The 26,983-nt window shown below is 52.4% G+C and overlaps 1 protein-coding gene across 1 annotated transcript; it reads right to left on the bottom strand.

Moving 5' to 3' along the window:
• Positions 1 to 1,202: 1,202 nt before the first annotated feature.
• Positions 1,203 to 26,983, bottom strand: LOC128818976 (sestrin-2-like). The gene is given in 18 exon segments (XM_053998824.1): positions 1,203 to 2,207; positions 2,281 to 2,425; positions 2,850 to 3,040; positions 3,799 to 3,914; positions 4,083 to 4,233; positions 4,403 to 4,612; positions 4,886 to 5,068; positions 5,427 to 5,621; positions 6,407 to 6,472; positions 15,750 to 15,851; positions 16,310 to 16,445; positions 21,653 to 21,784; positions 22,601 to 22,687; positions 23,090 to 23,247; positions 24,148 to 24,300; positions 24,859 to 24,913; positions 25,712 to 25,776; positions 26,883 to 26,983. Coding segments are annotated over 18 exon segments (2,313 nt in total). The 5' UTR covers positions 26,964 to 26,983; the 3' UTR covers positions 1,203 to 2,120.

The following is a 26,983-nucleotide window of genomic DNA, read 5'->3' as shown; positions in this document are numbered from 1 at the left end:
AAGTGTTCCTTCAGCACAGATTATTATTATTAGTAGTAGTAGTAGTAGTAGTAGTAGTAGTAGTACCACTACTATTATTTCCTGTTGCTTTGATGTGTGTTAAGCACCAATAGCACATTATGTTTTTAAATAGAGGGCAATTGTAGTGGAAAAATAATCTATTTGTATCATAACTATCAGCTACAGGTAGGGAGATTATTAACACACCTGCCCCGCAAGGCAACAGTGAAAGCTGCAGATAACTTATAGACATGTACACAAATTGCAGGCTTTAGTTACGCACTGGACGAGGAATTTATTGGTTTATAATTGTGACCAACTGAAAAAGCAAAGGGAGTTGAAGTGATGCAATGAGCCAGGTTGTGAGCTAAAGGAGACCCAAGGGCTGGCTCAGCTCCCCAAGCCCCCGAGGTCCCTACAGAGTGTTCTCTGGTGCTACAAGTGACACCCTGGAAGTACAGCACTTTGTGGGAGCTCTGCTGTTATCTCCACCAGGAACTTTGGCACAACCAGCAAAGCCCAGGGAGCCCTGTCCTCCTGCCTCAGTTTCCCAAGAAAAGCTGCCCTCAAACTTCTGTCCACAAAATAGAGACTCTGCCCTATGAATCCCCAGCAAACTCCCACCAAGCCTCCCTTCCAGCCCCTCCACATGCCTGCTCAGAGGGTCAGCACGGCAGGTCCTCCGTGGCTGCGGGGCCAGAGGGTCCCAACCAACCCCAGAGTCAGGATCTGCCTCCTCAGGCACGCAGGGAAGCACCTTCCATGCAGAGCTGGCCCCTCCCCAGGGATCTTATCAGCAGCTTCCAGGGGCTCCTGCCCACACCCTGATAAGTGCTGGGCTCCACATCACGGGCTTGGGGTGTCCTGCTGTGCCCCCCAGCACCACTGCAGCTCAGCTCCGTGCCAGCAGTGCATCAGAGCATCCCGTGGCACACACACAGTGGGATGAGTGTCACGTCTAAATCCTGGCTTCCCAGGAAGATGCTACAGTCAGGAAAGACTGGAAACAGTCACCACAAGGAGTTTACTGAAGTCAAACCCATCCCCCTCAGGCAAATGGAGAGTACTCAGACGTCCCACATGCTTCCTTGGACAACTCGGGGATGCTCCTGGATACTCCCAAAGCAGCAAGACCCTGCATTCTTTACCTGCCATAGAGGAATAGCCCCTGGGCTGACCAAGGGGAAAATGAAAAAATAAAAATAATTTAAAAATAATTATTTTATTTTTTTCAAACAAGATTAGTTACAGAGGCATTTCCATGCCTCATCAGGAATTAATATATCAAAAAAAAATTAGAAATAACTTAGCTGGAGCTATCATTCAACAGCCAAACCAAGGGTGGTGATGCTGCTGGCCCTGGATCCTGCTCCCCAACAGGGACCTCCATGTGCTGCTGAGAATGCTTTGGCATATCTGGATAAATCCATGGCCACCCCATCCCACCCTCACAGCAGGAGAGGGGCTGAGGGAGCCTCATGCCCCAGCACAGCTCCCTACCTCAGCCCCTGAAGCTGAGGCAGTGGAGATGTGCCAGTGGTTGGAAAACAATGCAAAAAGGTATAAAACACACTCAGGTATTCCTACCCTTTCCCTGCTCCTGCCCTGGCACTTAGGTTAAAGGCACTTTGCATCCCAAACTGCAGGGGATGAGGCAGAAAGGTGGGGAGGGGGTGCCTGGGCAGGACCCCCACCGGCAGCTACGTCTCCCAGCACAGCAGGACCCAAAAAGCAGGGATGAAGCCCATGATATCCTCTGGCCATCCCTGGCAGGGGGACAGTCCTCTTTGGTGGCAGCCTTGGTGCCAGGACATGTCACAGGGTGTAATACTAGCACTGCAGCCAACAACCCCAGTCTGGCTTCACTCAGGCCAACCCCAAAAAGGCATGGAGCAGTAGAGCCCTCGCAGCTCTGTCAAGTCCAGGGCAGCACTTTGGGGCCTTCCCAGCACCGACAGCTTCCTGGGGCTCCCCTTTCCTGGAAGAAAGCGCAGGGAAGCTCCCACTTGACTTCCACAGCTCTGAGCCCATGAAGCAGGGAGACAATACCCCCAGATGAATTTTCAGGGTGCCAGCTGGGCCTTTCCCACACAGCCAGAGCAGGAGGAGAAAGAGGGAGCTCAGGTCATGTAGCGGGTGACGGCCCTGAGGGCGTAGAGCAGAGCCGCCTGCATCCGTGCCTCCAGCAGGAGCAGGTTGATGTGCACCTGTGGCGAGAGCGGGGTCAGGGCACAGGGTCACCCCAAGCACCCTGCCAGGGGGAAAGGGACAGGGCAGCACCTTCTCTGAGTGCCTGAAGTGCCTCCAGAACTGTGCGTAGATCTGCTTGGTCGTCCTCTCCGGGTAGCAAGCCACTGTCTTGATGTAGACCTTTAGGTTGCGCTCCAGGAGCTGGTTCACCTCCCCGTAGTCGTAGTCATCATAGCTGGAGGGAGGAGGATGTGTTATTCCAGACACAAACCTTGTGCATTCATAGAATCCCACAATGGTTTGGGTGGGAAGGGACCTTAAAGCCCATCCAGTCTCACCCCCTGCCATGGGCAGCGACACCTTCCACCGTCCCAGGTAGCTCCAAGCCCCTTCCAACCTGGCCTTGGACACTTCCAGGGATCAGGATTCCACCACCTCTTTGGGCAAAGTCTGCCAGAGCCTCACCACCCTTATTGTAACATTTTACTAAATTCTCCTTTCCCAGGGTTGTGCTGAACCTCAGCCAAGCCCACCACCAGCATCACTTTGCTTTAGGGAAGCAGCAGCAGCAACACCCTAACCAAGACCAAGTCCCTGGAGCTACTCCTGGGCTCTTCCCGAGGCAGAGCAGGAAGCCCAGCCCCGTTCTGGGGCAATACCGGATGCCGAAGACGCAGTGGACGTAGTTCCAGATGGCTCGGCGCAACACGGAGGTGTCCACACCACAGTGCATGGCAATGGTGTGGTAGGTCAGGTTGTAAACCACCTGGAACTTCTCATCCAGGAGCTGCCCCACATCTGGGTACAGGCGGTTGATCAGCGAGTAGCCGTGGTCCTCCCAGGTGTAATCCTGATGGAGAAAGGATGCTGGGCTAGGGGTTTAGTGGGGAAAGGTGGGGTCCCTCTGTCCTGGTTTCAGGAAGGGTACAGTTGATTTCTTCTCAGTAGCTGTGCAAGTGCTGTGTTTTGGATTTGGAATAACAAGGGTGTTGGTAACACTGGTGGTCTGGTTTTTTTGCTAAGTTGGGTTTATCCTGAGTCAAGAATTTTATTCCTCTTGTTTCAGGCTCTGCCAGTGGGAGGGAGCATAGCCAGGACAGGTGACCTGAACTTCCACACCAGAGAACGTCATGCCCGGTATATAAACTGGAGGGAGTTATCCAAAAGGGGCCAATCTGGGGTTGGGAAGGGGGGTCTGGCATCAGTCAGCAGGTGCTGAGCAATTGCATTGTGCATCACTTGTTTTTTCCCTTTCATTGTCATTATTATCATTATTTACCATTATCATTGTATTTTACTTTATTTTCAATTATTAAACTGTTCATATCTCAACATGCAAGTTTTATTTTGATTTTCCTCCCTGGGCTGGGGGGAAGAAAGTGCAGGCTGAGTGAGCAGCTGTGTCATGTTTCATCTCCAGCTGGCCTTAAACCACAACACCCCCAAGCCAGGGACATAAGGTGGGATCTCCCCCTAAGCTGACACCTCCCCCAGTTCTCAGCACCTGGTTGCTCAGCTCCAGCCGTTCACCCACTGTCCACAATCCTGGGAACAACCCCGACATGAAGGGGAGGCACCCCCAGACCTGAGCCACTGCTGAGCACTCACCTGTGCACGGAACGTGGGAGGGGCCTGCTCCCCCCTCCGTGTGAAGTCCTTGTATCCGAATTCAGGATCCTCCAGGAAGCAGCGGATGTTGGACTGCAGGGAGGGATCCAAAATATCTACAAGGGACCAAAGCAGTGGCCATGAGCCCAGATGGAGTCAGTGCTGCACTGGGGAGCTGATCCTGCTCTCCCTCAGGCAGATTCCGGCTCCTTTTCCCCTCCTCGGGCTCCCCTGGCCCATGAGGACCTCCTGCCCCCAGACAGTTGCCCCTTACACTTCCTCACCTGAGGAAGGGACCAGCAAACTCTCTGTCTTCTCCAGCTCGAAGCGCGTCGCCATCTCCTCCTGTGTGACTCCTTCCTCCTCCAGCTCGTTTTCCTGCAGCAGCTTCATCCTTTCCATCAGCACCTCCAGGCCCTGAATGGCATCTGTGCTCTGGGAAGCACAGGGCAGGGTCAACTCTGCCCCTGGTCGACCAGAGGGGCCCCCAACCCCAAGGGGGTTAAGGTCCCTTCCAATCTAAGCCAATTTGTGATTCCCAGGGGCAGCCCCATAAAGCATCCCAGGGTACATTCACACTCCTGCAAGGCAAAGCCCCTCTTACCCCAGAGCCCCCCACGCTGTCACCAGAGGCAGGGCTGCTGTCGCTGTGGGGTGAGGGGGCCCAGCAGCTGCTCCCCACATCCTCCTCCTCCTCGGGCTTGATGCCACAGCCGAAGACAAAGGATGCCAGCGAGTGGTAGTGGGTGAGGAGCACCAGCGCCTGCACCAGCTCTGCCAGTGACCAGCTGTCCTGCCCTGGCTTCAGCAGAGCCTGCAACACACAACAGGGCTTGGAGAGACCCCCTAGCCCGCAGCTGTACCCCCACCACAGCCCAGTGCTGGGGCAAGCCAACGGCAGGGACACAGGAGTGTTCGGGAAGGGCCTCACCCACAGACCCATCAGGGACAAGGCACCACTTCCCATACCACTGACTCCCTCAGCCCTGGAAGGGTTAAACCGTGGGGGCTGTGCTCGCAGGAGGTGGCCCCGGGGTCAAACAGTGTGTTTTTGGGGGGGATCTGTGCCGGCAGCATCAGCTCTCACCTCGATGTGCTCCTTGGTGATGAGCCAGGGCCGGTGCGCCAGCAGCTTGTTGATCTCGCTGAGGTTCCTGAGCTTTTGGGGGGCACAGTGAAGCCCCTGCAGCCACGCAGGGTTGCCCCCCACCTGCAGGAACTCCCCCATGTGCAACCCCACCAGGTAGGAGCAGCGGTGCCGGGCTGCTGCCTGCAGGGAGAGCCAGCAGTCAGCCCCCAGCACTGGTTGCGGGCCCCCACCCGGCTACACGCCCATGAAGAAGCCAAGGCAGGGAGCCCACTGGTCCCCATGTCACTCCGGGAGGATTTTCTGTGGGGATATGAGTTCCAGATGTCCCCCCTCACTATCAGTGACAGTCCCCAGGGGTCCTGGAGGGAGGTTGTTGGGGTACCCTGGGTGGGCACCAATCCCAAAGGGGTTTCTAAGCTTTTGGGATATCAGATCAGAGAGGGGCCCACCTGTGGGGTCCCAAATGCCTCCTGAGCAGCAGTGCTGGGACCTCACACAGACCTCTGTGTCCCCATGCCCCCAGGGCCCCGCTGCTCACCATGATGGCGATGTAGTGGCGCTTGTGGTAGGGCAGGGGCCCATCCATGCGCAGCAGGAGGTACTGGGTCTTCCAGAAGCTGCTGAGGTACTGGGGGTGCAGCCCCATGACCATGGCGACGTGGTCCACCCTGCCTGCTGAGACAAAGGCCTCGAGGAGCTGGTGCAGGCTGCTCTCCCCTCCTTCCTGCGGGACCTGCAGAATGAGCAGGGGAGGGAAATGAAGCTGCGAGCTATAGGCCCCCACTCCTCCCAATATCCCCTAACCTAAACGGAGACCCCCCCAACAAGCAGGACCCGGGAACCCAAGAGCACCAAGGCTGGATCCTCACCCCACTGCAAGCGCCCCGCCTGCGGAATGGACACCGCCGCTGGCCCCCGCTGCCTGTCTCCCCGCTCCCAGCCCTGGGGGGCAGAGGCTGCTTGGGGGTCTCCATGACAGAGCCCACACAGCCCGTCCTGCTCAACCTGTGGGCTGGGTTGTTTGTTTGGGCTCCGGAGTGCAGGGGAGGAGATGGGGCTCAGCCCCCAGCGCAGTGACGAAACCACGGCGCTATCTCTGTCTGAGGAGGAACATCTGGAAGAGTGAATGTGGGTGCTGAGATAGGGCTTAGGTGCCCTGGGGATTTTCAGGGCAGAATGCTGGGGGCGCAGGCAGGGCAAAGGTGTGGGTCTTTGCATCGCAGGGGAAAGACAGATGTGTCTGGCTGAGTGGGGAAACTGAGGCACAGGCAGGGCAAGCAAACACCAGAGTGAAATACAGCTGTTCCCCTAATCTCCAGAACGACCCCCCCACAATGCCACAAGGACCCGACTGGGGTGGGTGACCCCTCTCCACCCCATCCTCAGCATCCCGCCCCCACCAGGCACTAGGAAATGGGAGGCTGGGAATCCTTCCCGTCCCCCACATGCAGCAGGGAAGGGTGAAGGAGACCCCCAGCAGGGAGGAGACCCCACTCAAGCCAATCCTCATCGCTTTACCTCTCACAGGGGAATGAAGGCGCTGGGGCCCCTCGCCAGCTCCCGGGTAGCCTCGATTCCTCTTTCCTAGGAAGGAAGGCACAGCCGGGAGTCACCGGAGCCACGGCACATCCCCGTCGGCGTCACCGGAAGGGGTGACTCAGGCCGACACCCGGCACGGGCCACGGGGCCATCTCCCCCACACCCTCTGCGTCAGGCTGGCAGCGCCTGATGAAACCGGGCTGGGAAGTTGCTCCGCTCCCGGACGCGTGTGACACACCGGGACACGACAGCCGCGGCCCCGCGGGTCACGGCGGCGACACCGCTCCCGAGCCGTGGGTCACCACCTCCATGGGAAAGCAGGGAGGAACGGGATGCAGGGATCCCGCAGTGGGGATCAGGAGCAGCACAGCCACGGCACTGTGGTTACAGCCTCCTCCGGGGGTCCCACTAAGCCCTCCCTGGGCACAAAATGCCACTAAACATGACGATTTCCCCACACCCTCCTCCAAATTAATTAACACAGTTAATCCAGAAATAGCCCTTACTCGCAGGGGCTGCCCCTGCTCCAAGCTCGGGATTCAGGTCCTTTCTGCCTCACACTCCTCAGGGCTGTAAGTGGGCAGCTGCACTCCCACAGCACCCAGTGAGTTACTGGGTGAAGTGGACAAGCTGCTTCCACAGACCCACAGAGGGGGACATCACGGCAACATTCAAATCCCTGTGGAGGCGAAAGTTGCAGCCTGGCACCCTCTCCTGAGCAGGTGCTCAGGTGTGGGATGGCATGAAGTGACCAGAGCAGCTGTCAGTGCAGCCACGCACTCCCCATGCGGCGGATGGCACCGGGATAGAGCCAGGGCAAACCAGGAATGCCCTCATCCAATGGCTCCCATGGGATGCTCCTGCCTTGAGTCACCATGGAAGCACTAGGGTGACGGCGGGCTCAGGCTCCTGCTGCTGAGCTGGCTCCTTGGTTCTGTGCTGACTCAGGGTTTGAGAAGAAAGAACTGTCTGATGGGCCAAGAGACTCCCTGGGAGGGGACAGCAATGGGCCCTGGCAAGGCAAATCCATGGGACAGACAGGAGGACTTCCAGCTGGCTGGAACCAGGGTTCCAGCAGGAACCAGGGTCCCAGCCCAGCCACTGCTTTACAGCACATCTCAGGGTCACCTTGGAAGGTGAATTTAATCATTCCTGCAAGAGGCTCCTCGTGTCTTGCAGCACTGAGGAATCCTTGGAGTGCTGTGCTTAACCCTTGCTGTGCCACCAGCAGATAAAGTATCCCCTCCTGCTTCCACTGATGGGGAATCAGAAGCACGGAATAGTTCAGATTGGAAAAGCCCTCTGAGACCATAAAGTCCAGCTGTTATCCCAGGACTGCCAAAGCCACCACTAACCCATGACCCCAAGTGCCTCATCCACTTCTTTTAAATCCTTCCAGGGATGTGGACTCCACTCCCTGGGCAGCCTGTGTGAGGCCTGGACAACCCTTTCAATGAGAAATTTTCCCTTAATATCCAACCTCAACCTTCCCTGGTGGAACTTGAGGCTGCTTCCTCTTGTCCTATCAAACTGAGGGGAAACTGAGGCACTGAGATGCTGTGACTGACACAATCTGCCCCCAGCTCCAGTGGGCACTAGGCAGGCTGAGTCTCAACAGAGGGACCAGGGGAAGGTGATAATGCCCTGTGAGCAAGAAGATGGGTGTGCTGAGGAATAATCCCACTGGTGCCAGGGCTTAGGCAGGTGTGGGGAAACCATCCCTGATAAGGTGAGGTTCATGCTGGGAACAGCAGCATGAGCCAAACTGGAGGACAGAGCCCCTGGAGACCCCCAAGCCTTCCTCACCTACCCCACAGGCACATCCCATCGCATCCCTTTGTGCAGGCCATACCCGTAAGCTCTGCCGGGCTCCCACACATGCCAGCTCCTGCAAGGTTGGGAGACCCAGAGGTCTCGCCTTCCACACGCCCCACGTTCCCCCTGCCTGGGCAGGGCCGCCCCATGCCCAGGAGCCTGCGGGAGCCCCAGCGCCCAGCCTGCTCCTCAGCACCCCCAGGTTCAGCCTGCTGCAAAGAGGACGCGCCCAAGGGCTGCTTCTGTCCCGGTTGCTCCCCTCCCTGCAGCCGGGCGGGGCGGGCAGCACCGGGCAGCGGCCGCGGGCCAGGGGCACACCCCCAGCGCCTCTCCGAGGGACGCCCATGCGGGCTGCGCCCCGTGTGCGCCCGGGGACGGGGAGATACAGCCCGGGACCCTTACCTGGCCGCCCCGCCGGGCCCCGCAGCCCCGGTGCCCCTCCGGCCCCGCGGGGCTGCACGGCGAGCCGGCGAGCAGCATGGCGTTGGGGCCAGGCGGTGGGGACAGCCCGGTCGCCCCAGGTCGCCCCCGCGCCCCGCAGCGACCCCGGGACCCGTGCCCGCCACCTTACATAGTATGACGTGAGACACGCCCTCGGCCCGTCTCGACCAATGGGAGCTTGCGGGCGTGACCACCTAGCAACAAGCAGACCAATGACAAGGCGGGAGCGTGGCCAAGGCACAGACATCAGGCGCACCCGGAGGAAGCCCCGCTCTCTCGACCCTTGCTCTCCGGGAGCGCTGGAAACGTGTCTCGGCCAGAAGGGAAATCCAGCCTGAGGGAAAGCACCTCTGCTCCGCTCAGCTGGCCCCAGCCCCGGGCCACCAACATCAGACGGATATGGAACTGCTGGAGAGAGCCCACAGGAGGCCAAAATGCTCCAAAGAGGGCTGGAGACCCTCTGCACTAGAGAAAGACAGGGAGAGCTGAAGATGTTCAGCCTGGAGAAGGCTCTGGGGAAACCTTAGAGCCCATTCCAGAGCTGGAGAGAGACTTGGGAAAAGGGCCTGAAGTGCCAGGACATGGGGGAATGGCTTCCTGCTGCCAGAAGGGAGGGATAGATGGGATATTGGGAAATCACACATTTCCTGTGACGGTGGGGAGGCCCTGGCACAGGATGCCCAGAGCAGCCTTGGCTGCCCCTGGATCCCTGGGAGTGTCCAAGGTCAGGCTGGACAGGGCTTGGAGCAACCTGGAATAGTGGAAGGTGTCCTTGCCCATCAGACGGGGGCAGAATGAGATGAGCTTTAAGATCCCTTCCAACCAAAATGGTCTGGGATTCTCTGACTCTTTTACTGGGTTTGCTGTTTCTCCAAAGGGACAGGAGAAAAAATAAAAAGGTGAAAAGAAGGGATAAAAACCCACCCTCACAACCACGGGCTGTCCCAGACACAGCACTGGTATCAATGTGGTGCTGCCTGACAGCCCAACACAGCCAAGTCCAGCAAACAGGAGTCACTGCACAAACAACTCGGGATTCGCCTGGCAGCAGCCTCCTCTGGCTCCGGGCTGGGCTCCTGCCAGCCGGGGAACGTCAGTGCTCCTGGCACGGCAGTACCAGCCCACGGCTGCAACAGCACCATCAGCACAGCCCACAGGCCCAGCCTCTGCACAGAGGAGGGCACAGCCAGTTTGAAACGTCCCTGGTCATTGCTCCTTGTCCTTGTCCCTTCCTGGGGCTATTTTTAGGGTGTTTTGCAAACACAGCTCTGTGCTAAGGCTGTGGGGTCTGGGTGCCTCTAGCCACCTCAAGGTTTCCACTTCTGTATTTCCATTTGTGTCATTTCAGAGGCAGAGTTTGGGGGCTTCATTTCATCTGATCCAAGGGAATGTGGCCCTTCACTGAGCAGGGATCAGAGGCGCTGGTTTAGCCGCTGTCACCCCAGTCCAGCTCCCTCACCTGCTCCTTCGGCACTGTCACAGCCCACAGAGCTGCTGGACACGGGGCACAAGCAGAGGTGCTGCTGCTCACCAGCCAGCCAAGAAGAAAGAAGCTGTGGCTGCAAGTGTCCAAGGCCAGGCTGGACAGGGCTTGGAGCAACCTGATCTAGTGGAAGGTGTCCCTGCCCATGGCAGGGGGTGGAACAAGATGAGCTTTAAGGTCTCTTCTAACCCAAACCATTCCATGACGACTCTACGGTTCCACCTGAGGCCGTGAGCTCTGTGTTTGCTCTGGCTGAATGTATCAGCCTGGAGGGGAAAACACATCTCTTCCTTTCCATCAGTAAAGGCAACACAGAGCAAGCAAAGTGGGGGTGGCAGAGAGGGGGAGGCTACCTCTGTTCTCCCCTTTCTGCTCCCCAAAAAGCTCTGGATATTAGAGGGACAGGGTGTGGGTGCATCAGGCAATGATCCAGCTGGAGGGATGGGTTAGAGATGCTGCCAAATATTTAATATAAAAATATCCCATCAGAAGACACGAAGGGCTGTGCCAGGAGGACATTTGTCCCACAGAAATCCTGCATGTCGAGCAGGGGTAGGAGGGGCCAAGCACTGCTGGGTGGGCACAGAGCTCTAGGTTTTGGGGCAGCACGGGATCCCCCATCTGTTCCTCATCCCTGTCAGCCCATCTGGTGAGCACTAGGTTACCTGCAGCTCCAGCACTTTCCCCAGCTGGCTCCTGCTGCTCCTGCTCCCGCAGCAGCTGGCTCGGGCTGTCAGCAGCATCTCCCTCCTGTCACAGCAGCCGGGCTCAGGGAGCGGCCACCACCAGCGAGGCTCAGACCCTCCCATGCTGGGAGCCATGAGCAGGCCATGCTGGGCAGTGCAAAACAGCTTCAGCATCCCAGAGAATCATGGAATTGTTCCCTTCAGAAAAGCCCTCTCAGATCATCAAGTTTAACTATTACCCCAGCACGGCCAAGGCCACCACTAATTCATGTCCCCAAGTGCCACATCCACGTGGCTTTTAAATCTCTCCAGGGATATAAAAACAAACAATAGTGGGTAATTATTTTGGGATTGACAGTGCCCTGGTTACCATCCTGCTGACTGGACAAGTCTGGTGTTCCAGGAAAGCTAAACAGCAAGGGAAGGCCAATTGCTCAAGGTGTGTTACCTTAGAAGGAGGTTGGCTGGGGACAACTCTTGCCTTTTCACCAGCTGGTGGTTTGGGGCAGCCCAGATTCTGAGGAGGAAGGGAAACAGCAGAGACCACACAGGGACACTCTGAGGGAACACCTGGGGCAGGTAACACATTGAATATTGTTACAGTGTCTCCTGTCCTTACATGCTCTGCTCAAAGATCAGGAGCTGGATTGTCACTGTGGCTGGTCACTACAGACTAGAGTGGGAAAACCTGTGGCATTAGGGCTCTGTGGGCTGGAAGAAGGAAGCCCAGAGCATTTGTGGGGTGGAGAAGGGAATTATAATCATGAAATCATTCAGGTTGGAAAAGATCTTTAAGAGCATCCAGTCCAACTGTTCCCCTAGCACTGGGGGCCACCGTCCCCATATATTACATCCACATGGCTTTCAAATTCCTCCAGGGATGGGGACTCCCCAACTTCACTGGGCAGTCTGTGCCAGGCCTAGACAGCTCTTTCCATGGAAAATTTTTCCCTAATATCCAATCTAAACCTTCCCTGGCAACCTTGAGGCTGTTTTCCTCTCATTTCCTCTGCAGCTGCACTATTCAGAGGCGTGGAAGGAAGGTGGTTCCCAAGGTGATCCTGGCCCACAGGAGCTGCCAGTGCTCCATCAGGATTTCTGCACTGCAGGCAGATGGATGTGGCTTCAACAAAAAAAGCATTAGAAACTGTGGTTTGTACAGGTCAGTGATCCTCATTGCTCTGGGAGTAGCAGCAGGAGGGAGCTGCTATCCCATGTGCTCCAGGAGACTGTATATGAATAAGGAAAATGGTCAAAGCTAAAACCCCTTTAGACTCACGGACCTCTGGAGATTTCTTTGGAAAAAGATGAGGGGCAGCCAAATTTTCTTCATGGAAATCTCATGCGAAAAGGGAAAACCTCCATGACAAAGAGTATCCCCTAGTTGTATTCCCTTGCCTAGATCAGGAATACATCTCATCAGATACAGCTGGATGAGTCCTGGGAAGCTGGATGTAACCAAGTAACCAGGATCCTAGCAACAGGCTTGATGGGAGGATTTAAAGATAGAAAAAAAAAGTAGGAGCAAAGGAAACACCGGGAAAATATTGTCTCATTCCCCAAACTCCCAACCCTAGAGCAGGAGATAAATCAGGTCCAGGCAGGGAGAGGTACTTCGGTTGTTTTGTTTTTTTCCCTTTTCAAAGCAAACAAAGTATCAGTCACAGATGAGGATTTTTTAAAACCACTTTTACAGGTGTCATTTGTACAAATCAAAGCTTCCCTTGAAAATCTCATCATTACAAACATACAAAGAAACGATGTTGGTGCTACAAATCAGCTATGCAACGGCAGGAGCAATTTATCACGATTAAAAACCCTACTGAACAATATTTACAGGGCCTTTCTCCCTCTTTTTATTTCTGTATGTTGAGGGAAGGAATAAAAAGCAAAGCCCACAGTTAAAAAAACTCCCACCAATGCACTTCATTTTCTTAAAGTATAAAACTGGGTGAGTTTTTGCCACACTCAGGCATAGTGTAACAATTTCTGGTTTTGCTTGTTTTCACATCAAAAGTCTCTTAGAAAAACCAAAACCAAACACATGGCAGTGTCTGATGAAATGCGCTCCTTCCATGCCAGAAGCCAACATCATCCCAAAAAAGTGCCTTTGAGTAAAATCAACTTTAGTAACAAATAGGAAACAAAAGGATGAAAAAAGTAATCACAAGCTCTAGTTAAAAGCTTCATCAAAGCCCTGATGGAGCAGCCGCCCTGCAGCAAAAGCATGAGTTCTCTTACCTACCTTCAGCCCCTGCTCGGGGTCTCCAAGCCCTGAGATGTTTCTCCACTCCCTGACTGGCGTTCGGGATGTTGAGGAGCTCCTGCCAGCCCGGAGCTGTGTGGTGCTCCCCCTCCAAGTGCTTTTTATCCACCACCATCATCCCAAAACAGGTGCCTGCGGGGGACCTATCCCAGCTGGTCTGGCTGTAAGGGCCAGTGGCAGCTGTGCTGTTTTGGGGCAGCACATCCCTGGTACAGGGAACTCTCATAGCCCTTTGATCCTGCTGGTTTGGAATCAGCAGTGAGAAAAATCCCTGGAGTGCCCCAAAAAACACTCCCTGGCTCAGGTCGCTGCCTGAGTAAGTGCTTTTCTGGAGCCAACCTGGCCCCTGCATCTGGAAGGGGTAGGGAAAGGGGGAAGAGAGGGAATATCCTTACTCTCTGTGTAAAGAAATGGAGTAAGAGACACTTGATCGCACCAAGCTGCAGAAATCATCAAAATCCCAGAGGTCACCACATAACCAGGCACTGGGGGGGGGGGTGGGGTGGGGGGTGGGGAGAATTCTGGGTGGGTTGGGGGCTGTATCATTCCACTTTGGCTCCCAACCCAAAAGCTCTGATCAGAAAAACATGGGAACACAAAACCAGGCAGTTTGGTTTGCCAAGTTGACAGAGAAAATATGAAAAAAACAAAACAAAATCACAAAAATCTTCCAAGATAAATACATGGCCCCCATTTTGGAAGCATCTTCAAAAAGCTGGATCAACTGTTGTCAGCAGTGGCACAACCTTCCAGGAACACCGGTTGGCCTGGTGAGTTCTCAGCTCTCTTTTGAAGAAGGAACAGTTCAAGGAAAAAAAAAAAAACCAGCTCCCACTACATGCAGCTCCCATTTTATCTGCAGAACAACTGGCCATGGCAATTCCCTCTCAGCAGCAGGCTGGGAACCACTAATGCAGCAGGTTCCTGTTTGCTCAAGGAAAGGGCTGGCAGTGGTAGCAACTGGTTAGGAAAAGATTTCTTCCAGAAAACAGTACTTCAGGGGGGATTTAGGAAGGCTGGGACCTCTTCCCATGGATCGAAACCGGCCCCACTCAAGCATGCTGTCAGAAGGTAACACGCACCAGGAATCCCCATGGAGTCCAGAACACAGAGGTTTGGGCTTCCAGCGATCCAGCAGGTCTCCCACACTCCTCAGCTAATGCTGGGGAAAGCTCCCAGGCTGGGGGTTTGGCTTTAAGGGGAGGTTATTGCTCCTGACTTCTCAGGCTTTTTGCCTTTTGACAGGGCAGCTGCTTGCTTCAGGAGTTCTCTGTTCTTGGCCTGGAAACAGGCAAAATGGGTGTTTAGTGGCATGGATCACCATTAGCTCTTGGGATCCCTGTGCAGAAGCTGCTGACATCCTGCACACAGGTGGAAAGGGGGGCAGATGCTGAGCTCACCTCTAACCTCCTAGAGAGGGCTCTCCCATCCCAGCCCCACAGGAAAAGACAAAGACAAAATGACAGAACCCACGAGACTGTTCCAAAATTAATCATATGAAGAGTTCAAAGCACCTACAATACACTGAGAGGATCTGAACTTTGATTTTGCAGTCATTGAAAAAGGTTTTCAGAGACTCAACCAATACCAGCAGAAATAAAACGTCTGGACACCAGAGAGCTCTGGGCAGTCCCAGCCCGAGCTGAGCACAGACATGGAAAGCCCCAAGAGAGGGAGGTGGCTGGTGCACACCTGCTCCTGGATCTGATGCTCCTTTACCTTCAGAAACAGCACATCCAGCCCTCTCCACACCACATTCCAACATTCCAGCCTTCAGCCAGGCAGAAGCACATATCCTGTGAAGGGATTCTCGCAGGCACCACCACTCTGACAGCAGCTGGAGGCCTCAAACCTGCCTTCCACTGGGATAATTCCCGAGAGTGGGTGTGGATGGAGGAGGGGCTGTTTCCTCAGGGGCAACAGAGGCCTTTTGTTTATCCCCTCCCACTTCTCATTGCTGGGGCTTTAGATCTTTATATACCCAAAGTAATTAAATGGTGCAAAGTTCATTTCTGTGTCTGATTTCTTCCCCTTTGACCTGATCCCTTCAGTGGCTCAAGCTATTCATGCTGATAGTCTGCTGTGTTTCCACAGCCATGACAAGAATCCTGCTCTCCCTGCTTCCATCAGCTCAGAGACTTCTTTATTTGGACTAGAGATACAGGGCAAAAAGAACTGCCAATTGTTCCTCTGTTCTCTCTGGTTACTACTCACACAAATCACAGGGAGGTGATTTAGAAGTTCAGGGAGCTGACAAAGGTTCTGCAGACTGGAGAAACAGGTTCAAACTTGATTTTGGCAATAAGTAAAATGAGTTTGATGGCTCCTGTCTAGTCCATAAGGGACACAACATAGCACTTTACAGCACGGTAAGTGTGAGCCTGAGTAGAGAGCAGCAAGGTAGGTGTAAATGGTGGTTGGGATGCAATGCAGAGCTGAGGAGGGGCTTGCCTGGCAGCACAGAGGCTGTAGGACAGGGTTGAGAAACATTAGCAGAGCTCTGTGTGCAGGAGCTCACAGGGTGTTCTTATCAGGAGTGTCCTCAGTCCCTCCTGGACACAGCTCAGGAATGTCCTCAGTCACTCCTTGGATACAACACAGCTCAGCAAATTAAACTAACAATGCTCTTACCTGTAACTGCTCCATGACCTCCTTGTGTGTCTTCTCCATTTGGTTCATCTTTGCCCTCATCTGTGATTCCTGGTACTGCAGGTCGGCTTTCAGCTCTGTAATCTGTGCAGAAACCAGGAAGGAGCAAGTGAGCTGGAAGAGGCAACAACTGCCCTCACCACAGACCCCCCCCTGCCATGGAAAGTGTCTCTACAGAAGGTGTGTGAGACTGGCTGAGGTCACAGACATGCTGGTGGTGCTGAGGGACTGCAATGAGACCAGAACTGTGTCACTGAGAGCACAGAGCAACAGCAAGGGCCAGCACTGCACTTCTCCAAGCAGCAGCATGTTTGTTCCCACTCTTGCCCACACACAGAGGTCTCCAAGAAAGTAGTCAGGAAATGACCTTTTATGAAATGAGATCCCCTAGGTGGGTCCAGAGAGCCTCTTTGGCTTTGGAAAGGAGGCAGCCTGGAAACAGCCAGACATGTTAACGCCAAGATAAAAAGCCAGGCTGTGTCAGAGTGTGATCTGTGAGAACATGTCAGCCTGTTGGGGGGGAAGCAAGCCAGGGACTGTACCTTCTTCTCCTTCTCCAAAATCATCTGATCCTTCTGGTGAAGCATCTTTTTTAAAGTAGCCACTTCCTCCTTCAGCTGGGCAATGATGACGAAGTGGTCGGTGCCAGGGGAGTCCAGGGCGAGGTCCGGAGAAAAACTGCAGCAAAGAACAGGGAGAGGCCCTCAACAAAACCCTCCTCTTCACTGAGGCAGGAAAACTCCCACGGATGCACTCAAAGGAGAATGGGAATCATTTCATGATCATTCATGATCCTTTTGCGAACCAGAGAGTTGAAGACAGCAATCAGAGAGATAATTAAACTTTATACATCCCTTTGGAAATCTCTTTGCTCACAAGCAGTCCTTGGATGCACTGCAAAACTTCCCACTGAATGTAAGCAAACATTCTGGCAAGGAGGGGACATGAAAGAGAAACAAATAACCTCCAAGTTCAACAAACAGAGCAAAAGGAAATGGCTAAATTGTCCTGAGCAAGGAAAAGGGATAAAAAACGTACTGGACCTTGTAATATGATTCTGCCACGATAAAGCAATTTAGGAAGAAGCTTCATTATTCCAGAGTACGAAAAACTCTCCAGGAAGACAGAGAAATAGCTGAGCACTTCACCTGTACACCACCAGGTACTCTAAGCAACCATCAGCAGAGTTATCTGTGCATGAGTCACTGCTGCACTGGTAAATCACAAACCTCCCTACGAGACACCTGGTAACCCAGGCAGGCACATGCAGTCCTGTGCTACAGGAATATGCCAGATCATAAGATACAACAAGCTGTAGCCACAAGGCCCAGGGAGCCCACCTGATTTTTCCCTGCCTTCTGTTCCATCCCTAAAGCCGATTTTTATCTCCTCGTGCTAAGTGGGCAGCACACTCCCAGCCACACACACCTGAAACTGCTGTATAAAAATTGAACACTAGTAAGACAACAAAGCTTCACCTAAAAGATTACTTCAAGTCTGGCTGTTATCAGATAAATAAAAATAAATCGTCAGGGTCACCCAAAGCCTGACTTTTTTTTTTTAAAGCCTCCAGAGTAGGTCAACACTCAGCTTTAAAGCTGGGAGCTGCAGCAGAGTGGGAAAAGCATGGCCTCAACCCAAAATTCTGCCTCTCTCTCTTAAAGGATGTTTCTACCTCTGAGCTTCCAGTCCCCAACCTGTACCCTAAGGCAGAGAGTACTTGCTGCTTACTTCACACGGGGTCTCCTTTAGCACCTGGAAATGATCCATTTTCTAATTAAAAGCACTACAGTCTGCTTTGACAGGACTCATTAGTAAGGATGTGGCAGGGGAAAAGGCTCGCTCCCCCACTGTGCTGGAGATCTACAGAGGGAAACTAAGCAGAGGCAGCTTCCCAGATCTGAGTCAGAGGATGGCCCTGAGGCACTGGGAGAGAAAACCTGGCAGAGGAAAACTCAGAACTGAGTGTCTGCAGGAGACAGCCCGGAGCGGAGGAGCCCTGCATGGCTAAAACATGCTGACAGCAGAGTCCACACTAAGATGTGGCAGCCCTCTGGGCACACTGGATCCAGCTCTGTGCTAGGCAGAGAGGCTCATACCCACACAATAGCACAGAATAACTCCATTTTTAAACTTTCCCAATCATTTCCCCAAGTGGAGGCTATGCAAGATGATGGTGTGTGCTCCAGCACCTTTCTGTGTGCAAGCATGTTATTAACAGCAGCTTTAATTTCCCACTCAGTGCAAATATGCTGGGGAGGAGAGAAATAAATTTGAAAAAACAACAACAAACAACAATAACCAATAGCACAGAGAGAAGAAAAGCTTCCTCACTAATTCCCTCTGACTGGAAACAATCCCTTGACACACCATTCCTTTGCCCAGGCACGCTTCCCTCCTGCCGTGTCCTGGGATGATAAAGAATGCCAGGGGATGTCCACATTTCCCTGAGCAGCTCCAGCATGAAAATTCCCTGCCTGGCAACTGCTGCTGCCCAGCACACTGCGAATGAAGCCAGGAAGGTAAGAGCCAGCCCTGCCACCCAGTGGGGATAAGGAAGGGACAGGAGGGCCACCAGCCTTGCACAGAGCACCCATCCCTGGGGCTCCAAGGGTTCTGCATCCACCAGTGGGGAACAGCCGGCCTGAGATCTCTTCCTGGAGGGGTATAAAATACCAGACAGGTACTTTTCTGTCCAGTTGCTGCAAAATGCCCCTTCAAATGTGTTAAGGTGTTAAATAGAAAAGCAGATATTTTTTCCTCTTCCTTTGTATTTTTTAAAGACTAACAAGATAGTAATGAAAGGTCCTCTGTCTTAAACCCCATGTTACAGAAGCAACCTGAGACTCCAAAATCTGAAGGAAAACTCCTTAACACAAGTCAGTCCTTTACTTTAACGAACTTAATTAAAACAACCAACCAACCAAAAAAAAAAAAAAAAAAAGAAAAAAAAGCCATATCCTCTACAAATAAACTCAAGATCCAGCCCCTTGGGATAGGTCAGGGGGGCATGAGCTCTCCATGTCTAAACAGCCTAAAAGGCACACCAGTAATTAAAGGGAAATTATGAGCTCCTGTTGTTTTCAGCAGAGACTGAGGACAAAAATGGAGCTGTTCCCAAGGCACCTGCTTCTCTCTATTGATTGGAACAGAAACCAAATTGACTGCCTGAAACTCCACACCTGTTAAATGGCAGAAATTAGGCAAGGCAAATGCCAAGCTTAAAGATTTTGCTATTCAAGTCAAGCTGGCATGAAGAGGCACAGACCAGGCACTAAACCAGCATTCACATTTCACCTTAGACAAAAACCACCTACAGAACGGCCTCCAGCTCTGGGCCTCCAACATCAGAAGGACGTGGAGCTGCTGGAACGAGCCCAGTGGAGGCCACGGAGATGCTCCAAGAGCTAGAACCCCTCTGCTCTGAACCTAGGCTGGGAGAGCTGAAGGTATTCAGCCTGGAGAAGAGAAGGCTCTGGGGAAACCTTAGAGCCCACTCCAGAGCCTAAAGGGGCTCCAGGAGAGCTGGAGAGGGACTTGGGACAAGGGCCTGAAGTGCCAGGACAAGGGGGAATGGCTTCCCACTGACAAAAGGGAGGGATAGATTCCTTGGAAAGGAATTCTTCCCTGTGAAGGTGGTGAAGCCCTGGCAGAGTTTGCCCAGAGCAGCTGTAGCTGCCCCTGGATCCCTGCAAGTGTCCAAGGCCAGGTTGGAGGGGCCTTGGAGCAACCTGGGATAGTGGAAGATGTCCCTGCCCATGGAAGGGGGTAGAATGAGATGAGCTTTAAGGTCCCTTCCAACCCAAACCATTCTGGGATTCTATGAAAAAACATCCTCCACTCAGTGCAGTACAGCCGAAGTCACAGAGCTTTAAACTATGCCAGGACTTTCCTATGCAAATAAGAATCTTTTTACAAATGAACTTCACTGCTGAGGCACCGCTGCCTTCCCCCTGCCAGCAGTGCTGTCACTGCCTGGTGTTACAGGCAGAATTTAGCACCTTGTCTGCAGTGACAGGAGAAGGGACCGCAGTGTGTTCATCTGCAGAGTCTGCAGCATAAAAACACTTTGCCAGCATTGGCACAAGATGATGGGAACACCAAGACTGCCCCAGTTAGGACCAGCACAGGAGCTGGAGGTGAAGCTGGGCAACACAAGACCATGTGGCACTGGCAGCACAGAAGGATTAGTAAGGCCAGGTCTGCTGCAAGATGTGCTGCGAGTCACTGGGAGAGAAAACTACTCCCAGTGCAGCAGCAACAGAGCTGTTTGCTCCTCCCAGGAGTCACCCAGAACAAACCATTCAACACCACCCTTTAAATGACTGTTGGAAATCATCCTGTCCACATATCAGAGCCATTGTGAGCAACAACCACCCTGAAATATGTAAACCAAAACCGAGGGAATTCAGTACGACACAGTAAAGGAATTTCTACCATATCCAAGAAGAAGCAGTAATTTCAGATGAACTGGACCCTGACTGAAGGTGTTGCCAAAGTCAACTGAGCTCAAGCAAGCCCAAATTTTGCCCAGTTGAGGGCTATACCAGAGGTTTGGCTGGAGCCAGGGTACAGGATGTTGGGGCTGATCTCAGCTGGGAGGAAGTGCTGGTTGTGTCAGTTTACTCCAGACTTTGCTGTTGCTGCAAACACCCTTGTGCTGCAGCAGACGTTAACTCCATGCTCAGGCTGTGCCCCAGACACCAACGTGACTCTGGGAGGGACAATCCGGTAGTTGTATAAAAAGGAGGGATTTGGGGGTTCACCCTCATAAAAGAACTCTCAGCAGCTCCAAACTCACACTTAAGGAACCCCCATTATTATTCTTCTGAAGACATGCAGCCATTTGTCTATTTAAGGCAGCTGCAGCTTGCCTTTTCTGCTGCATGTCGCTGAAGCTCTTTAGTTGCTAAATTTACATTTGGTTTGTTACTGGAACTTATCAAAAAAAGCCTATGGCAAGGCCTACAGCCTTGGCAGGAGCCAGACTGACAATATCTGACATGAGAGCAAAAGGAAGGCCGTTGATTCCTTCAATACATGCTCCTGTTTTCCAAACAAATGGCTGAGCTACCCAGAGCACAGGTCATTTTGCTTTTTGGGCATTTTTAAGCCAGCAGGGCTGTTACAATGAGTTGTGAAATCTCAGCCCAGGATTTAATGAGGAGATAAAGACAGTTGGTGCTGTCCCACAGCCCAGAGCAGCTGCCTCTCTGGAGGGAAAGCTGCACCAGTACTGAAGGGCTGCACCAGTTCTACCAGAGCCCTGTTTCTAGTCTCTCCTTTGGCTCCACCAGCACTGAAGGCAACGGAATTCTAACCCCTCCACACTCAGCCACGGCTCCTAAGTCACAATTAGTCCTTAAATTTTTCCAGCTTTTAACTGAAAATGCTGTTTAATGATAAAAGGTCTTTCAGACCACTCTGTGGGTGCCACTGCCCTATAAAATTATTAAAGTTCTATTTCACAGAATCACAGAATCCCAGAATGGTTTGGGTCAGAAGGGACCTTAAAGCTCATCTCATTCTGCCTCCTGCCATGGGCAGTGTCACCTTCCACAAGATGAGGTTGCCTTAAGCCCCATCCAACCTGGCTATGAACACTTCCAGGGACGGGCATTTCCCAAGGGAGCATTTTACAGTGACAAGGTGTCAACTTGTATCCATAGGAGTATCCATAGGAGAGATCTGTGATCTCAGAGACACTGAAGGCAGGTAGTGATTGATTAATTACCAGTGTCTTTAATAAACCCTTTGGCACTAACTATGCTCTGGTCCACGCTCCCAAATCCCTGCTGTTTAGAAAGAGATCCATTGAGAGGGAGAGTTCCCATGTACGAGGCAATTCCCAGGGAGGGAGGGGAGAAAACAATAGGTGATCTCACTTCAGGATGTCAATGCCTTGAGCAACAGGACAATGGTGGGCCCCGAGAGTCTGTTGGGAAGCAGCCCACTGCGCCAACGTGGACGGGGCCCTCTGGATAAGGGGGCAAAGCATCTCGGGAGAGGAAGGAATGCTGAGAATCAGAGAGGAAAGGCAGGAATGAAAATATGCATGCATAAAACCATAAAAATACAAATCCATCTCAATCTCCTGTTTCTGCTAGTGACTCCCATTCCGCTGCACAGGCAGCCAGCATCAACATGATCCAGCATCAAGTGTGACAACAGAATGGGGTCGATGCTTTCCTAGAATCAGAGAACCATGGAATGGTTTGGGCGGGAATGAATCTTAAAGAGCATCTTGTTCCATCCCCTTGCCATGGGAAGGGACACCTTTCACTAGACCAAGTTGCTCCATGACCCATCCAACCTGGCCTGGAACACTTACAGGATGGGGAGTCCACAACCTTTCAAGCAAAGCTGTTTGATTGCTTGTCTCTACCCCAAAAGCAGGAGGGGACATGGGAAGTGGGTCTGGATCTTCTCTCCTGCCCTCTGAGGCTCTCCCTGCAGATCAGTCTGACAGACCTCAAAGCACAAAACCTGCAGACCTCACCAGCCCCTCTCTCCCTGTGGCTGCAGGAGGGATAATAAAGTTGGTCTGGCTGCAGTTTCCTGACTGTTGGGGAGTTCAGCCAACATCAACTCGATCCTGCTCCATCCAAGCAGGGACAGGTGCTCAGTATTCTTTTCCTCTTCAAATCTATGTCTAGATTCCAGGTAGCACTGGCCTGCCAGGTTCTAGGGCAGCCCCTCAAGGTCTCAAAGCCCAAGGCCCTGCTCTAGCATAAGAGCTTCCTGTTATTCACACACAACTCTGTCTTATATAAACTCAGCAAAAAAAAAAAAAAAAAAAAACAAGCCACAATTTCCCCATGTAACAGGCTCACCTGTCACCATTGGCAGATATGGCATCAAACTTGGCTTTCTTCTTTGGGATTTCATTCTGAATGGAAGACGTGGATAAGGTTTTCTGGCTAGAAAAAGGAGGAAATTGTATGTCAGAACCTGAATGACTTTCAGTCTAAGACAGAGAGGCAGATAAATATTCCCACCTACTTTGATCCTATTAAAACAGTATTTCTCAGTGCTAAAATGATAAAAAAAAATCATTCCTTGAAGAGTAGCTGGAGACTAAAAATAAACAGAAAACAATGAGTCAGAGCAGCATGTAGGTGAAGAACTCCTGCTTAAAATCTGCATTTTAATCATTAAATTTTACAAATGCAACTTCATTTTCATATTGTACAAGTTCAGTAAGTTGGATCACTAAGAAGCACAAGGTTGTACCAGCACAGTGAGGTCTGCAAACCAGCAAAGTGTGACTTAGCCAGATTGTCCTGAACTCAAACCCTGCCCAAAACCCTCCCCAAGGTTACCTGTTATAGTGGCTGCCACTGCTGAGCCTACTGAACTGCTCCTTCTCCTGCAGGCTGGCTCGGGAAGAACTGCTCAGGTGTTTGCACTGCTCTTTGGTCTTCTGCAAGACTCGCTTATAGGACAGTGTGCACAACCAGCACAGCAGCTTTCCATCCACCTGGAAGGGGAGACAGAAAGAAGATTTGTTCTTTTTTCCTGCCCACAAAGCAAATACAGAATAGACAAGAAGCACTTTCAAGCTTAGGGTTACATATGAACAAGCAGGGACTCAAAAAGAATCCTCTGAATGGACAGGCAGTCACTGGAGATCAAAACAGCAAGGGTGTCTGCTCCAGGAGGCTCAGCAAGGCACCGATTATGGGTGCAGCATTCCAAACAACAGGTGTTTACAGTTTGCCTCCAGAAGACACACCTCCTACAGAGCACTCAGGGTGTTTAAGCAAAGGGTGTACAGAAGCCATGGAAGGGGTTTCCTGGTGGAGGTATGACACTTGTAGCTCCTCAGGCTATGGAACAAATACCATTCCCCATCCCTCTCCCCAAACAGCACCTCACACTTCATTCAGAGGTCTCTGCTCCTCTGCCAGCTCTTGGGCCAAATTCAAGAGATCTTTCTTAGAAGATCTGGCAGAGGCACACAGGGGTTCAAAGATTAGAGTTCTACACCAGAGCAAAGCTCAACTCTAGAAAACACTTCATAACCAAGAGACATGGATCATGGAATGGTTTGGGTTGAAAGCGACCTTAAAGCTCATCCAGTCCCTGCCATGTCCCCCCCATGGGCAGGGGGGACCTTCCACTGTCCCAGGCTGATCCAAGCCCTGTCCAGCCTGGCCTTGGACACTTCCAGGGATCCAGGGGCAGCCACAGCTTCTCTGGGTACCCTGTGCCAGGGCCTCACCACCCTCACTATTCCATCTTACCCTGCCATCTGGCAGTGGGAAGCCTTTCCTCCTTGTCCTGTCAGAAATGCTGCAGAAGATGTAAAGAAGATGGACAGAGGATCACTGTGATTAGCCCTTTTACCTTTTCAGCCTTCTTGAACACAAATACTGACCTTCTTCCTGTCATCCTTGCGGTCAAATGCACACTGCTGCTTGCACTGCTCACATGAGTGAGGAGGGCCATACTTCTTCTCTGAATTGGTGCAACGCTGGCACTTGTTTCCAATAAATGCTGCTATGATGTTGCAGTACTGGCAGGGTTTTGGCTTTAAAAAACAAGAACAACTGCTACAGCCTTCTAACTACAATAGTACACTGCTCGTTTCCATTCTCCCCATAATTTCAAACTTTTATTTCCTTATTCTACACAGAGTATAATGCTGATCCAGGAGACAAAACTCTATTTGGATCCCTGGTCTCCAGCTAAGTGTATTTAGCCATGGCACTCAGACCATTTATCAAGTATTGTGAAATCTTTAGAAAAAACAACAAAATAGAACCAATCAAAATGTCTAGTTCAGATTTCAGACAAGCAGGAAATAAAGATTTATCACTGCTTCCTGCAGCAATCTCAATCTGTGTAAGCACAGTCTTGTCTCTACTGGGTATCAAACAGATCATTTCCTGGTCTCAAATGATGCAAAGCTCTTTTTGTGCTAAAAGAATAGAAAAAGTCAAAGCTTTATGCTTGAGTGACCCATATTATTGATCAGTCATGCTCTTACAGCTGAGCCAGTCCATAAACTGCTCTAAGATTTCAGCAGGATAAAGACAAGTGAGATGAAAGGAAGAGAGGCTGGGGAGGCTGAGCCCCCCTCACTTACTGTGCCATAGAGCTTCACATTCTGAGCACACTTCTTGCATATCGTGTTGGTTTTGCTGTTAAGAAGGACAGATCATTCTATTAACACATTCCAACAGAAATGAAACCTCTGTGTTTAGGATGCCTGGTTCAGATCCCAGGATCCCTGCTTAGGATCCCAGCCTCCCCTCGGCTCTGTCTCTGGTGATGGGGCTGGATTCAACCTCTCTAGCAACTCAGACACCAAAATGCTTTTCCTATCCTCATTGGGCTGAGGATAGATGACCAAAGATTACTAGGAGGTGTCTTTTAATTAAGGCATCCCCAGATGACACCCAGTTTTTGTCCATACAAACACAGGATTTGATCACTGACTAATTGGCAGCATGAGTGATTCAGCATCAGGGCAGGCTCCACTCTGGAGGTCATGGCAGGAGAGGGCAGAGGTGTATTTGTGCAACAAACACAGGAAGGAACACCTCACACAGCGGCCACACACAGCTCTGGGTTTACCAGTCCTCCCTCTGACAGCTACACAGCTTGTCAAAATGCAAAAAGACAAGAGCTCAGCTAAAGGACACACAGCAGGAGATAAATGTTGGATGCCAGACATCAGGCAAGAGGAAAACTCATGGGAAGATGCATCTGAGCTCTGACTGAAAAAAAAAACCCAAGAAAAAAGTGCAATCCAAGTGCACTTCAGACACTCCAACTCGCCCCGCAGATCTTTGGAGGTGCCCAAAGGTCTCCCAAGTCCTCCACAGCAACAATCTATAGGTTAAGGCTCAGTTACTGAAGGTGTAGAAGCATTACAGCTCCCGAAGTGTGATCATTCTACATGAAACCTGGACCTCCCCAGTTCAGCAAGCATTTACCTTTCCTGTTGGAATTCAGTCCTGCAGTAAGTGCATTTAACAATGGGATGAGCAATCCGGCACTCCTGCAACAACAGAGGTGTTTCATGAGGTGCAGTGCTGCTCCCCAACTCCCAGATCTCCTGCTGCCCTCCACTCCCACCACATCCACACACTTCCAAACATTTCCTCCCTGTACAGTCACGCTGAGAGAAGAGGAAGGGTGATGGGAATGCCAGGTGTCACAGGTGAGCCAGGCATGAACCGAGATCCACCACCAGGGCTCATCTGTGCCTCACACCCACAGAGCAGGGTCACGGCGGCCCCAGCTCCCAGGGCAGGCACACACAGCTCTGCCTCAGGTATTCACCACTTTCCTGTACATCTGGCCACGCTCTCCTCTCATCCCAGCTTCCCCTACATTCGCCTGCCTTTTCCCAGCCTCAATGATCCCAGGCTATTCCAGTTCCTGCCCCGTGTTCCCTATTTCATCCCTGATCTTGTTCTCCCCCACCCCAAAACCCACCTTACTCCTTTCAAGATACCATCAGACCTCCTACACTCGACCCCAGATCCTCCCAGGCCTTTGCTCAGGACCAGCTCCCACCTCCCCTCTATTCCCCTCAACAACCCCACGACTTCCACTCCAACACCCTCCAAACACCCCCAGCACCCCCAAACTGCCTTCAGTGCCCTCAGGTCCCCCTGACAAACAGCGTCCCTAAACAGTCCTTCAGCATATCCTCCTAACAGCCCCTAGGCTTTAGCCCCATGCTCCAGCCCCTCAAAACCTCCCCAAAGCTCCCAGGTGTTCACCCACACCCTCCCACTGCTCACTCACAGACCCCAAACAGACACCTCAAGGCCCAGTCTTCATAAATACTCCCAGGATCTCCCCACAAACAGCCCCCCAGTTATCCTCAGTTCCTCTAAGAGCCTCCAGACCCCTTAAAAACACTCCCTTGCTTGCTCTCCCTCACAATGCTCCAGGAGGCTCTTTACCCCTTAGACCCCACAAAACCTCTCACAGACCACCCCCCTCAAGTCTCCTCACAGATCACCCCCCATTTCCCTCATAGCCCCCCTCAGACTCCTCTCCCATCAGCCTCCTCCCAAATTAGCCCCCATAAGCTCCCTCGCAGCCCTTCCCCCCTAGCCCCCTCACAGCCCACCCCCAGCCCCTCTCCTGGACCTTGCAGAGCTGCTGGCCCTGGCTGAGCGCCTCGAAGGGGAAGCGCTGGTGGCACTTGGTGCAGGCGTACAGCGCCGCCATCCCGCCGCCCCGCTGACAGG

The sequence above is a fragment of the Vidua macroura genome, chromosome 25 (genome assembly GCF_024509145.1).
Source record: "Vidua macroura isolate BioBank_ID:100142 chromosome 25, ASM2450914v1, whole genome shotgun sequence".
Lineage (NCBI taxonomy): Eukaryota > Metazoa > Chordata > Aves > Passeriformes > Viduidae > Vidua > Vidua macroura.
Note: the sequence above shows the minus strand (reverse complement) of the source record. Positions and strands in the feature narration are given on the sequence as shown.